The following is a 14,887-nucleotide window of genomic DNA, read 5'->3' on the forward strand; positions in this document are numbered from 1 at the left end:
TAAAACAACAGCAACGCAATAGCTCGAAGGTAATTTTTTTTCTTTTTTCTTTTTCTCTTTCTTTCTTTTTCTTTCTTTTTTTTTTTTTTTTTTTTTTTTTTTTTTTTTTTTTTTTTTTTGAGACAGGGTTTCTCTGTGTAGCTCTGGCTGTCCTGGAACTCACTCTGTAGACCAGGCTGGCCTTGAACTCAGAAATCCGCCTGCCTCTGCCTCCCAAGTGCTGGGATTAAAGGAATGCGCCACCACTGCCTGGCCTCGAAGCTAATTTTTGTTTTATGAGATAAGGTCTTGTTATTTAGCCCAGGAGAGCCTAGCAGTTCACAGCAATCCTCTTCTCTGAGCCTGAAAAGTTGGGGTTAAAGGCGTGCGTGCACCACAGCCCTGCTCTGAGGAACGCGACGTCAGGGTTTCCTCTGAGCAGCCATGACGCAGCTCCACCAGCAGGTGGCACTGCCTTTACCCAGGGCTGTGAGGATCTTGAGCTCCAAGTGGTGGAGAGTTCAGTTCAGAAATGTTTTTCCTGCTGTTTCATTTACTAAATACTACCTAAGGATACATAAATATTTCAACATATAGCTGAGCTGTAGCCGCACAGCTATCTGAACGTCACCACCAATTACAGGCGGCTGTGAGCTGCTGGATGTGGGTGCTGGGAACCCTGGAAGAGAAGCAAGTGCTCCTAAATTGCTGAGCCTTCTCTCCACCCCATAGCCAAATTGCTTGAAAATTACATCCTTATTCCACTGCCTGCACCTCCGTCCACTACATTATAATCCAGTCTTCTACGATATGGGCCTTCGAGCTCACATCTTCCGTGAGTCCACTGCACCACAATGGTCAACCCCACCCTGACCCGCTGCCCTCTCCCCAACCCAATCACCTTCAATGTCTTCCTCTGGGCTTTCTCCCTCCCGTTTGCATCCCTGGTTTTCTCTAGCTGGCTGGCTCCTCTCCCCAGACAGGAACTAAGACACCTGTAAATTCTCCACTCTCTTCCTAGCCAGGTTCTTGGCTTGCATTACTCCGAAGATGACCTATTCCTCTCCATCCACCTCTATGCTGATGGTGCCCAGTATCTGCAGCCAGTACCTCTTTCCCAAGATGCACTTGCATATACTGTCTCCAGAAATTACCCATGATAAATACACCGAATCAAAAGCATGCTATACAGTCTTTACTCTGCCACCACCAAACACACACACACACAGAAAGAGAGAGAGAGAGAGAGACAGAGAGAGAGAGAGAGACAGAGAGACAGAGACAGAGACAGAGAGAGAGACAGAGAGACAGAGAGACAGAGAGAGAGACAGAGACAGAGCTCAAGCAAAGCAAGCCAACAGCCTGTGGATCTATCACAGCTGCCTTTTTCCCACTGGTTCTGGTTCAGTTTCCTCCTAGGATGGCTACAAAACCCTCTGGTCACTCTCCCCTTCCAAATAAGTATCCAAGCTGCACCCACAGTGGTCTACAGCCAATTATTTCTCTGCCCTTTAGTCGCAGGCTTAATTTTTTTTTTTCTAACAGGGTCTCATGGTGGAGCTCTGGCTGGAGTGGAACTCAGAGATCTGCCTCTGCCTTCCAAGTAGTGGAATTAAAGGTATGCCCCACCACACCTAGCTCCGTGGGTTAGTTCTTTGTTTTGTTTCTCTGTTTAACAGCCCTGGCTATCCTGGAACTCACACCATAAGATCAGGCTAGTCTCAAACTCACAGAGATTCAACTGCATCTGCCTCCTGAGTGCTGGAATTAAAGGTGTGTCCCACCATGCCTACCTTCATGGGTTAGTCTTAAGCATCTTTAAAGTGGGGACTGGAGAGCTGGCTCAGTGGTTAAGAGCACTGACTGCTCTTCCAGAGGTCCTGAGTTCAATTCCCAGCAACCACATGGTGGCTTACAACCATCTATAATGGGATCCAATGCCCTCTCCTGGTGTGTCTGAAGAGAACGACAGTTTATTCACATACATTAAATAAATAAATAAATAAATAAATAAATAAATAAATGCCTGATGAGAAGCCACTTAGGTGGTCAGATCTTCAAGACAGAAAGGTGGGAACTGTTTCTGTCCAAAGTGGCAAGAACTGGCCTGCTTGTGCCCTGGTCATGAAGCAGAGGAAGGGAGACTCTAGCATTCTGCTGGCTTTCTCTTGAAACTCTAGCTCATCAGTGGGGCCACCTGCTTACCTTGTTGACTAGTCTTGTCTAGAAATACCCTCACAGCCACCCAAAGGGGCATCTCCCAGGGGACTCCAAATCCAGTCAAGTTGACAATGAAGATTCGCTAATGGGATACAAAAGGAAAGATTCCATCCCGTTGCAGGTTCACGTCCATCTGTAATGGGATCTGATGCCCTTTCTGCTGTATCTAAAGACAGCTAGTGTACTCACATAAACAAAATAAATCTTGTTAATGTGGCCGAATACCTCTGCAACCTTTCCTATCTCCTTGCACTCACCGCCCCTCACCACCCCAAAAATGGGTCTTTACCTTCAGTACTAGTGCACACACTGGCTTTTCCTGTTTCTCACTTCCACCTACCGTCTATAAGTTCTCCACTTTCTTCAGTACCCGGGTTTACTGTTCAAGACACACTGTATTCATTTGTCGCCACCCTCCTCTAGGGTAGAAACAGCCCCTGGGCTAGAACATACTTCCTGGATCTGCATCTGTGGAACTCCTCTTGCCCAGAGTTCAATTTGGCCTGTGTGAACCCCTCTGCTCCTCTAGGCTGTTTAGTCAGACTTGCAGAGACTGGCTGCCCTGTCAGTGTTCCCATAGCACCGAGAACAGCTCATTTTTCTCAGCCTTGCACAACTGCTCGAAGACCCAGCTTCCAGAGCTGTAGAGATGGCTTACAAGCTTGAGTTCAGACCACCAGCACTTACAAAGCAGCTGTGTGTTAACCCTAGAGCTTCAGGACATAGAGGTAGGAAGATTCCTGGAGTTCATTGGCCAGCCATTTTAGCCAATCAATGAGCTCCAAGTCCAGTGAGCCATTTAACTAAAAGGAGACAGAGGGCACTGGTGTCTTCCCTCCATGCCCACACAGCATCCAGCCATGTCAACACTTCCTGAGCCGGACCCGGGGTTGGGGGGGGTCTTCTATCACTCTTTTCCCATTATTTACCACACTTTAAAAAAAATTATGACTTTCATCACTCAATAAACCATGAACTTCACAAAGGGCTATTTATCCTTCTTACCAACTAGCGGTGATTGACAGGTACTAATAACTCTGAGAATGTTCAGTGGGTAAATGAGTCCGGGGTGGGGGCATTCCCAGTACTATTCACTCTAGCTACATGTGAATAACTAAGTTGTGTTAGCAGTGGTGGGTGGCTGGTTGTTCTATGGTCTGCTGGAGTTAAGACACTTTATTAAAAAAAGATAGAGAATTTGTCCCACAACTTCTGGCTAGCTGTCAGCTAATGTTGGTTCCATCGTTGGTGGAGGCGGAATAATAACTGAACTCACCCGGACGACTCACCCCTGCTTCAGAATGAGAGCTATACAAATAAAGCTCTTGCATTAATGAGACTTTGTTGTTCTGCTAGACTGGCTAGCTGCACACCAGGGCCTGGTGCCACCATAGCCAGGTACCCCCACTGGTGGACACAACCCAAGCAAGAGTGAGTGAGGAGTGTTATGGTACTTGAGCACGGGAGGGACACTGAACAAAGACTGCCAAGCCCTTCCTCTCAGTCTCTCCTCAACCTCAGGTATTGACAGAGTGCATAACCTCTCTTCTCCCTGACCTATTTGCCCCTAAGACAGCTCTTTGTCTGGTATTGTTTTCCTATAAAATGAGCAAGGCATGGACAGTGACTGGGGACACGTATCCCACATCATTTGGGAATGAGCTGCCTCCAGATCCATGAGAGTTCAAAGACAGCCTGGTCTACACCGCAAGTCCAGGACTGCAGTGAGATCCAATCTTTAAAAAAAAAAAAAAAAAAAGAAAAGAAAAAAGAAAATGGTTCTGGTGAGGTCTTCACCTGAAGTCCATACAGCTCCCCATGTCAACTCCACCCCAAACCAACTCACCCAAATGCCCATGGGGAACCTCAAGAGTCAACGGAGGACAGGGAACAGAAGCATCAAGAGGCAGACACAATGTCCAACTGTGTTTTGTTTTCAAGGCCAAAGAGCCCTAGATGAGACTGGATTTTCCTTAGTTTTGTCCTTTCCTCATTTCTAACATTCTGGGTATGTAACCTTCATGCGTGTTCACATACTGTGGTTCCAACTCTGTATGACAGTGCAGGTTACAGGACTCATGTCCTTGCTGGAGCCACTGAAGGGAGCAAAAGTTTTAGGAATTCATGGCCAGGGGCCTCAGCCTTTTTTTTTTTTTTTTTTGGTTTTTCGAGACAGGGTTTCTCTGTGTAGCCCTGGCTGTCCTGGAACTCTCTGTAGACCAGGCTGGCCTCGAACTCAGAAATCCGCCTGCCTCTGCCTCTCAAGTGCTGGGATTAAAGGTGTGTGCCATCACCGCCCGGCCTCCTCAGCCTTTTCTTAATAAAGGTTCCTTTCTCTTCGTTGTCAGATCAGTGCTGGCACTGGAGAACATGCTACTGACCCAGGACCTGAAGGAGATATCTGTACAGAGCAATCCAGCCCTGCAGTCCACGCTGCCGCCCTACTGGACAACACTGTTCATGACAGCCCCCTCCTTTTTCACCAAGAATTCAGCCTAGGGGCTCTCATTTCTGCTGGATACAGAGAACTCTTAAAAATGGCCCCAGCTACCTGCTAACTTCTGGATCAGACCCTAAACAATCTGAACTCCAGCCCCAAACCAGAACAAATGGGCTCAGGAACTCTCCAGTGCTTTCTGCTCCCAGGCTCTTACTGGAGCCCGACACTGTCCTTGAAGAGCCATTCCACTCCAACAGTGACTGCTGTTTGCTGTAATTAAGTCTCTGCTTGCACACATTTCATTAACGTTTTCACAAGCTTTTTGTCACATTTACATTTCAGTATCAATAAATTCCAGAATTATACTCCACAGGTCCCCAGAATTTGGAAAACCTTCACACCCCCAGCTTAATCCCAAAGTCTGTGCTCCATGAGGTCTGGGTCACGACCAGTCCTGGCTTCGGCACCATACAATGGGTTTTGTACTTAACACAGTCCCAGACACAAATTTGATAAATGTTCACTGAATTTAGAAAATTCCTATAAAAAGCTTCCGGGGTGACACACATCTGTGGCTCCTTCACCCACAAAGTGCTCGTAAAACCAAGGCCAAGCATCAGGGGCAACAGGACTTTGTAGAAGTGCAGGAGAGGAGGGCTAACTCCAGGTGAGCCTGCCTTAGACCTCCTGTCATGGCGATTCCTAAAGTGCTACGTGAGAGAGTGGGCAGCAGCCTCGGATAGCTCTGCTTCCCAAAGAGAATGAAGAAGAAAGGCAAAAAGGCCCCAAGAGCGGTCAGCCCACACCAACCGCTCTCACCTCAGGCCACCTGGGGAAGGGGCTACAAAGCAGACAATCTTTATTCACAATCAGGGTGGCAAAGGGAAGACACCTCCAGCTCAGCCCAGAAGCAAAGCTACTGAGGGGACATGGTACCAGGCGGGGCTCAGCACTCATCCTCCCCTACTGAGGGGACATGGTACCAGGCGGGCTCAGCACTCATCCTCTCCTAGCAGGGCATAGGGGTTTCGGGCCGCAAGGCAGGACCCAGGATCTGAAGTTGGGGTGTCCTCATCTCCTTCTCCCTCTTCATCTGCATCCCGGTCCTCCTCTCCTTCCTCCTCACAGGAGCTGCTCAGTTCCTCCTCCTCCTCCTCTTCTTCATCACCAGACGGCCCCACCTTGCCCTGTGACAGCACCAGCTCTGCCGTCTCTGCATGAGACTCCCAGGTGCCTGAGGAACACAAACCAATGTGAGAGCAGAAGAGCGGAGGCCAAGGTGAGGACAAAGGTCCCCTTCTTCAAGCACTACACACACCCCTCACACAACTGCCTATCTGCAGATCTAACAAAGCTTTGTGTGTTCTCAAGTCGCCACAGCCACCTTGCTGAAATCACTGTCACCCAATAGCAGATCAGTAAACTATCACCAGAACTGCCCAGTGACCCTCTGTCTGGCCTTGAGGTCCACCCCGAGGCTGGCCCCTCAGTAGGGACTGTGGAGGACACGTGGGCTCTCACCTCTCTGTTCGCTGTAGCCAGGAGGGTGGAAACACAGGCTGAGGCGGCCATCCACTGCCAGCCGAAGGAGGCTGTTGGCTGCTCTGTACACATCATTTCGAGCTGCCTTGGCTGTTTTATAACCACGTTTCTCTGCCCAAGCTAAACAGAGAAAACAGTAACAGTAAGGGACGCCTGGGAACCAGGTTCCAGTCTCATCAGCCCCACACCCAGTCTTTGCAGTTTTCCACACAGTCTAGGCAATACTTCTTGATTGTGGCAAAGTAAAGAAATTTAGGGGCAAGCAGACAACTCCTTCCTTGAGGCCAGAATCTGAGTGGGGAGGACAAGGTAGGCAAAAGACGAAAGGGAGAGGCCATGAAGCCCACCTTCGCAGATGTCCCAGGCACACCAGGGGTGCTCAGCTGAAGGGTCCTCAGCCTCTGGGTGGCGCAGGTGCAGCAGGGCCTGCACAGGGATTCTGGAAGCCAGGTAGCCCACGGAAGTGTAGGGCTCCTGGATCTGGGCAATAGGGTAGATTCCAGCCAGAACCTGTGGAAACAGCACTTAGCACTCTGTCCACCCTCTCGTTCCCCACCCCGCTCCAGCCCCCTCTAGTACCTACCTGCAGCTGCCTGGGCAGCAGAGAGGGGAAGATAAGGCCCGGACAGTCACAGAGCTTCACAGAGGGGGTGAGAAAGTAGGTCTGAAAATACCGGGTGTGGCCTGGCGTTCTAGAGACACTCACCACCTTCCGCCCCACCAGCCCGTTGATCAGCGAGGACTTCCCCACATTGGGGAAACCTAGGAAGGCAATGCAAAGGACTGTGGGACAGCTGACTCTGGGCCAGGGGAGCTGAGCAGTAGTTGGGACTGTCAGGAAAATGACAGTCAAGGTAAAGAAGCACCACAGCCAAAACCAGACAAGCTCTGGCCCTGCCTACAGCTGTGCCCCCAGGCCATTCCCTGGCCTTTCCAGGGTCTGTTCCTCATTTTACAACATCCACACTGGTCACAATCTAAATACAACTGCACCTCGTAATAACCATCACTGACTGCCCAAGGAGATGCCTGCTCTCTCATGGCTATTCCCTCTCCCATGGCTATGCCACCTTCTCTCTGCCTGAGCGCAGGACCTGCACAGACCTCCCCCCACCCACTACTCAGGCCCTCAGAGCCTAAACTACTCGTGTATGCACAGAGCACACTGCCGCCTCACATCTCCTTGACCTGACATGCATCCTTCGGGCTCACTTATCCCTTCATCCCAGTAAGTCCACCCTGACTCCAGTATGGTAACACTGCGGTGGTGTGAATGGGAATGGTCCCCAGAAGCTCATGTATTTGAATGCTTGGTCCCTGGCTGGTGGGAACATTTTGGAGTTGACTAGGACAGTACAGTTCCTCATGTTGTGGCGACCCCCCCCATCCATAAAATTATTCTGTTGCTACTTCATAATTATACTTTTGCTACTGTTAGGAATCGTATTGTAATATCTGATATGCAGGATATCTGATGTGCAACCCCTAAAGGGGCTGCGGCCCACAGGTTGAGAACCACTGGACTAGCAGGTATGGCCTTGTTGGAGGAGGTATGTTACTAATGGTGGGCTTTGAGGACTCAAAATTCCACATTAGACCCAATCTCTTTATCTCCTGTCTGTCTGTCTGTCGGTCCACCCATCCAGCCCGCCCTCTTACTCTGCCTGCTGCCATGCTTCCTGCTATTATGATCATGGATTCATCCTCTGAAACTGTAAACAAGCTCCCAATGAAATATCTTCTTTTACAGGCTGCCTTAGTCATGGTGTCTCTTTACAGCAATAGGAAAGTAAGCTTGATGCTGTGCAACACTCAGCACATCTACTGCTCTTCTGATCTACCTCCAGGTCCAGGATCCAGCACTCTGGAAGTCCTAGACACTGCCCTTCAACTCCTGGTCCTGGCTTTCCTGCATCTCAGCCCTGTGGCATGCAGCTCCGTCCACACAGCACTTGAGAGAAGATGGACAAGCTGGCCAGATCCTTCCCAGCACACCAGGCTACAGTGTGGCAGAGGAGACAGCTCCCCTCTGACTAGCATACTTTTCTGTCCTCAGAGTAAAACTCCTAGCCCAGTGTGATGACACATAGATGTAATCCCAGCACTTCAAAGGCTGAGGCAGAAGGATAGCTCAGAGTTTGAGGATAGCCTAAACTGTACAGTGAGACTATTTCAGAAACAACAGAAACCTCACATAAAACAAAAACAAGCCCATAACTCTAAAGACTCAGCTATATGTGTCACCATTTCCTGAGTTCACCTTGTGACTGTATACTTGAGAGTTTATTTAATATTATGTACATTGCTGTTTTTGCCCGCATATGTCTGTGTGAGGTCAGATCCCCTGGAATTGAAGTTACATGGAATTGAACCAGGGTCCTCCAGAAGAGAGGCCAGTAGTCTTAATCCCTGAGCCATCTCTCCATCCCCTGAGACTGAACACTTGAACACACACAAAAATACATGGCAGCTTTGGAGATCCTAGTGCACTGGGCCAGACGTGGGCACAGCACTGCCCTTGGAGGCACGTCTGTCTGTCCAGAACCTCATCCTGACTTGGCAAGTGTACCTTCTGCTCCCTGGTCTCAAGACCCTCATGGGCACTCAGGGTAAGCCAGTGCCACCCTGCAGCCTCTACACTCCACCCAGCTGGGGCCATGGAGAGGATGCTGTTTCTGGTATCTTCTCTGGAGTGGCCTCTCCTCTTCCTCCAGCTCCCAGCAGCTATCAGCCCTGCTTCACAGATGTGAGATTTCAGGTACTGTGTTCACTTCACATCCAGACTCTTCCTGGTTCCCATTCTCCTTCTCCTCTGCCCAGACTAACTGCTGCTCTGCCTCAGCCCTCAGCTTTCTCTTCACCTTCCTCCTCCTGTCCCATGGCATTAAATATTCTGCATATTTCCCAGTGGCTCCTTAAACTGAAATCCCCACTGTACCCCAAGCCCCAGTTCTCCTTTCTCTCCTAAGCTCCAGACCCCTCAGGCACAGCTTTTGAGCTTCTCCACGTGGGACAGCTACCGGCAGCCCCTTAGCTGTCTTGTCTCCACTCTCCAGCCCTCCACAGCAGCTCCTCTCCCACTTTCTCTCCTCAGGAGTTCCAGCTGCACAGGCTTTTAAACAAACAAACAAACAAACAAACAAACCTTCATTGCTCTTTGCTTTCTCAGGTGCCAAGTGCAGCCACAAGTGCAGCCACCAGCATGGCCATTTTCCCCACCTTTCACGTCATGTTTCTGTCCCAGCACCCTACACCTCCATCACCTCCTTCTGAGCAACTCTGGGGGGGGGAGGGGATATGGTGCTGGTTTTTCTTTATTCCTTTTTGAGATGGGTCACAACCTGTAGCCTAAGCTGGCCTGGAATTCACCACACAGTCCAGGTTGACCTCAAACTCTCATAATCCTCATGCCCTGGCCTCCCAAACTCTGGGACTACAGGGTAAGCACCACACCTAGCTCCTCTCAGCAGCTCTTGGCTGTCCTCGGGACTCTCGTCCTCCCTTCTTGTCCATCACCCACCATTCACTCCACTCAGTGAAGAACAAACTTCTCAATGAAACCAGATCCTGCCATTCCACCACTGGCTTGTAATGTAACTAGAACTAAGATCCAAACTGCAAGGCTAGAGGAACGTCTCAGGATTGAGAGAAGTCACGGCCCTTGCAGGACCCACACAGTGCTTCCAACAGTCCACAACCCCAATGTTAGGGGATCCACTGCCCTCTGCAGGATTCAGACACATACAATATGCAGGCAAAACATCAAAACACATAGAGAAAAAAAATCTAAAATAAAATAAAAGTCTACAAATATCTAAGATATTAATTACCCAGGTCTCTTCTCACCTCTTGTACCCAGAGTGAGGAAGGGCCTTAGACCGTCTCACAGACTCTCTGAACTGCAGTGGTCCTCAGCCTTCTTCACACTTGCACTTCGGTGACCCCCAGCACACAGTTATTTTTGTTGCTACTACGCAAATGTAGTTTTGCTGCTGTGATGTAATGTAACTGTAATGCAAGTCCCTAATGTAAAATGTTACGTGACCCCTGTGAAAGGTCACTTGACCTCTAAAGGGGTGGTGGCCCACAGGGTGAGAAATGCCGCTCTACTGGAGCTAAACAAAGCTCTTTTCCTTCTAGAGACAGGGTCTCCTTGCCCAATGTAGACTGTTCTAACCTTAAACTCACAGAGATTTGCCTGCCTCTGCCTCCAAGGACTGGGATTGAAGGTGAGCACCACCACACTGAGCTTGTGACACAGTTCTTAACCAGGGAGACCATACTGGCCACACTGAAAGGGCTCCAACCCAGAGGGAGCTGACATGCGCTGCTCTTCTGCTGAGACTTAAGGACCCCTGTACTAGGAACCAGTATCCACAACTGAAAAGTGAGTATCTGTATCTAAGGGTCACTCAGAGCTCCAGGCACTGTGAAAATCTAACAGCATTTATGTAATGTTGTCGCCATTGCTATCACGACCTGCCAGGCACGGTGAGGCTAAGCAGGCCATCACAGGCCATCACTCATCTCCATCTTTGAACTGCGCATTCTCAAGTGACTCAACAGTTAAAGCTTGCCTTGACACAGCCAACAGAGACAAAACTTAGCTGCACTGCAGTAGGCACCTTCCTTTGCTCCCCCAGGACCACGACAAAGGCTGTTCTTTGAAGAACCCAAACCCAGACAGGCCTAGCTCCCTCCTCTATAAATACCGAAATCAGAGCCTAAGGAGGCCACTATGTCGGGCTGATGAGTCCTTACCTACACAGCCAATGGTCACCACCCCATCCTTGTAGCGCTCTCTGGAGGGGCCCGTGGGCTCCATCGCTGAGTCAGTCTGCTGCTCTACCAGTACTGCTGGCCCGTCCTCCTCCTCCTCTTCCTCACCGGAGGCATTACCCCAGGACGCCCCAGCCACGTCCCTAGCAATCTTCTCCCGCCAGCTGCTCAAGTCCACTGTTTGAAGAAGAAAATAAAATAGAGGGGGTTTCCCTCATCCCCAGGCTGCTATGGATCATTAACGCACATCTGATGTCACCAGCATGCCAAGAGTCACACAGTGCCAATGTGTATGGGGGCAGACCACCGTTTCCCTTAGCCTTCACAGGACCCCACTCTGGAGTCACAGACATCTCTCCATCAGAGCATCTACGACAACTCAGGACATCAGATCACAGAGGCCCCTGCCCACTCCCCCCTCTCTCCTTCTCACCAACACGGGGCATCTTATTCTACAACTTTACATACCTTTTCCCATAGTGATGGCTTCACAGGCTTTCAGCAACTGCTCTGGCCCCAGTGCCCGAGTCCATCCTCTCCCCCGTCTCCGATTCTTCTTCAAGACTGAGGTGAGAGAGTGAGGTGAAAGAGTGAGGGTCTGCCTCCTCTCTCCTACTGCCCTTAGGCCCAAACCAGGTTCTCTTGTCAACCAACCTCTCTGTTCTCTAATCCCCTCCCAACCCCTGTTCATCTCCCCACCGCCTGCAACACCGTCTCCGTAGCTCACTCACCACTACCCGGCCCCTGTGGGGTTCGAGTGTCCCGAGGGAAGGAAGTGAACAGGACGATGTGGAGCTGGGGGTAGTGCTGGTGGAAATAGTGCTTCCAGGCAACCACAAGAGCTGGTGGGGCCAGGTCCACCTTGTTCAAGACCAGCACCAGGGCCAGCCCAAGTTCTCCAGTTACATACTCGTAAAGTGCTGGTGGGAAGTTCACAACCTGTGACAGAATTGTAAGAGGACAGAGTGACAAGAAGCAAGTCCAGAGTTTGCTGACCCCAGCTCCCTGTCACCAGGCACAGCTCTGTCTGGCTGAAGTAGATTCTGTGGTGAAAATGGTAACGGGGCCACACCGAGCAGGGAAGGCAAGGCAGGTGTTAGGAATAACCTAGGCAGGTCTCAGGGAGCGTCCTGCAGGTCGCCATGAGAAATGAGCGGGGAGTATGACAGTGCCTAGCACACTGAGGGGACAGGTGACAAGTAACACCTGCTCTATGTGCACGTCACCACGTAACTTACACATGTGCAAAGCTGCATGCACGAGAGCACGTGCCTGTGGATATATCTGCCTTAAGTGGGTATGACTGTGGAGGTCATATGTGCGTGACAGTGCACAGAAACGTGCACATGAACACTTGTACCTGTATGGCCACGTTCACTGAGGCTCCCCAACCTAAATGTCCCCTACAGACCTCCCTTTCTCCACTGGAAGACGAGGAAGGAGGCCAGGATTCACAGGGCTGTCCAGCAGCAGTCTCCAAACCTTACCCACTAACCCAGTATCCCAGGAGGGGTTCTGTGTTGATCATGTGGCACTACAGAGGTGACAGACGAAAGAAAGGAAGCTTTGGGCTGGGCCCAAGAAGCCCCCAGTTGACTCAGAACTCCCTGGAGCTCTGTACTGGGACTTTCTACTGGCCTAGCTCTGGTAGGATGGGAACCAGGGTCAGCTGGCCAGCAGGGGAGTGGCAGGCTAGGACCAGAGGTGAGTAAGATGCTCAGCTCCTCAGGCTGCGGCTGCGGCTCAGCGGTAAAAGCTCAGGCCTAGCACATGCGAGATGCAGGCCCAGGGCTTCACCCTCGGCAGAGCAAAACAAAAGGGAAAACACAAGTAAGTTTCTGAGTTAGCAGAAAGTGTAAAAAGAAAGCAAGCCAGCTGTAACCCCAGCACCAGGAAAAGATGATGGGGCGACCCTGGGGCTGTATGATGAGTGAGATATCTCATCCCACAATACAAGGTGCTGTCGCCTGAGGAACACATCCAAGGCTGACCTCTGCGGCTTCCCAATTCCAAGCATACATTCTACAAGTGGAATGGCGAGCACCTGCAAATCAGGGCCTTACTCACATACCTACCAGAAAAATTTAAAAAGATCAGTCTTCCAATTCCTGTCTTTGAATACTCTCATACCAGAATCTCCCCCTTCCAAACCTTTCCAAGTCCTCACCGGATGTCGGATGTCCGTAATGAGCAAAACGATGTCAGACATCTCTAACACCCGCCACAGCTGCCTCCATGTCTGAAAAGACCAGAAGAGAGACTGTCTTCAGTCCTTCTGCTGCCTGAACCAGAACACTAAGATCACAATATGTCGACTCCCGTCAACACGCCGCCACCATCAATCACCTCCAGATTGTGCTCAAAGTAGCTGAGTTTCTCGGCCGTGTATGCCCCGTGTATCTTCCCAAGGTATTCCTGGAAGCTCCGCTCCTCTTGGCTCATTAGCTGTTCCTTGGACATCTCATAGCTCCAAGGAGGCCGCCGGGGAAAGTCCAGGACTGGGAAATGAGGGAAAAGACCGAACAAGCATGAGGACTTTTTTGGTCTCCTCTCCTCTCAGCCAGCTAGTTCCCCAAGCTGATGGAAAACACTAGTAGGCCTCGCTCACCTGAGCCAGGCTGATACACTTCCCGGATATCCAACTCCAGCACTTCAGCACTGACCGGCTGCAACACTTGCTCCCGGGCTGCTCTCTTTCTCCTCTCCACCTCCTCCCGGCTGTCCCGTTCAAAATGGAGCCGGTATCTAAGGGAAGAGGGACCACACATCTAGTGGAGTCCTGTGACAATCTCCTCTTCCATCTCCTCTTCTGACCAGAAAACTTTGCAAAGCTTCCTCTCCTAGTTGTTCAGGTCTCCTCTAAACAAACTCTTGAAAGCCCCCTTTGGAAGGCAAGACTGTGGCCCAGCCTGGGAGAACCATCTTGGTTTCCAGCCTCACTAGCTCCACTTTCAAGCCTTCATCAGAAGCTTTCCCTAAGGATGAGGGCAGGGAAACACGGCCAGCGCCCTTCTCCTTGGCTCACCGGTTGGGGTCGTAGCCTCTGGGCCCCAGGCCCTGGGAAGGTTGCTGGTTGAGCCTGCGGATATGATGGGTCACGGATTCCCCATCCGACGTGTCGGTCTGCTCCTCCCGCCGCTCCCGGCTCCCGCTGCGGCTGTTGGAACTGGAGCGAAGCCCATCTTGGAGCCCTGAGGGGAGGGGCCGTGACGCCGGTGTAGACCGGTACTTAGGGTACCTACAGCCCCCCGAGCCGGCAAGACAAGCTCTTCTTCAGCTGCCCCAACTTCTCCAGAGGCTCCATCCTCCCAACCGCGCGCCCCAATCCCCTCCCGGATGGGCCTGGAGGTCGTCACAGCGCCCGTAGCAGCAGCAGCAGGGCTTCCCATCCCCCACCCTCCACCCCCTAGTCCCGCCGGTGCGGGAAACCCCCACCGTGGCAGGCCACGCGGGACCGCGAGAGCCCACCCAGCCCACCCTCCGCCCGCGGTGCGGCGGCACAGCCCTCCTCCAGAGCTGCGCAGCGGCCCCGCCCCCTCCCTGACCTCGCTTCCGCTCCCGCTTGTCCTGCAGCTGCTTCTTCTTCTGCTTCACGCTGAAGGGCTTCTTCCTCGGCATGGCCCCGGCGCCCCGGCCCGCCCTCCGCCGAGCTCCCCGCCGCCGCAACTGACTCCCCCGGGCAGCCCCCGCCGGCGGCCCGGGGCCCTGGGGAGGCGGGGCCGCGGTGACGTCAGCGGCGGGCGGCGGGGAGCTGGGCGGCGGGGGATGCAAGCGGCACGTGAGAGCCGGCGGCTCCGGGATGCACGGTGCGGCGAGCGGGAGGCGCGCGTGGGAGGCCCGGGCCGCCTCCGTCACGGGCTCTACCAACCGGCAGTCGCGGGAGGGGGGACGCGTGTCATCGCCGCCCGGGCTCCCGGGAGCTGCCAC

The 14,887-nt window shown here is 51.9% G+C and overlaps 1 protein-coding gene across 1 annotated transcript; it reads right to left on the bottom strand.

Annotated features, from left to right (window-relative positions):
• Positions 1-5,481: 5,481 nt before the first annotated feature.
• Positions 5,482-14,875, bottom strand: Gnl1 (G protein nucleolar 1 (putative)). The gene is made up of 12 exons (XM_034524744.2): positions 14,506-14,875; positions 13,986-14,151; positions 13,569-13,705; positions 13,307-13,458; positions 13,128-13,199; positions 11,692-11,899; positions 11,429-11,524; positions 10,943-11,137; positions 6,765-6,943; positions 6,529-6,691; positions 6,161-6,301; positions 5,482-5,873 (listed from the first exon to the last, which is right to left on the bottom strand). The coding sequence occupies exons 1-12, from the start codon at positions 14,576-14,578 to the stop codon at positions 5,632-5,634; spliced, it is 1,824 nt and encodes a 607-aa protein (XP_034380635.1). The 5' UTR covers positions 14,579-14,875; the 3' UTR covers positions 5,482-5,631.
• Positions 14,876-14,887: the final 12 nt, after the last annotated feature.

Source organism: Arvicanthis niloticus, chromosome 20 (genome assembly GCF_011762505.2).
Source record: "Arvicanthis niloticus isolate mArvNil1 chromosome 20, mArvNil1.pat.X, whole genome shotgun sequence".
NCBI classification, from domain to species: Eukaryota; Metazoa; Chordata; class Mammalia; order Rodentia; family Muridae; genus Arvicanthis; species Arvicanthis niloticus.

Bases quoted from the DNA above. Each gene is read 5' to 3' on its own strand.
- Gnl1 (XM_034524744.2), bottom strand. From the start codon at position 14,578: ATGCCGAGGAAGAAGCCCTTCAGCGTGAAGCAGAAGAAGAAGCAGCTG. The intron at 14,152-14,505 runs GTCAGGGAGGGG...CCCTCCCCTCAG, and splicing joins CAAGCGGGAGCGGAAGCGAG to GGCTCCAAGATGGGCTTCGC. The intron at 11,900-13,127 runs GTGAGGACTTGG...ATTCTGTCACAG, and splicing joins TTACGGACATCCGACATCCG to GTTGTGAACTTCCCACCAGC.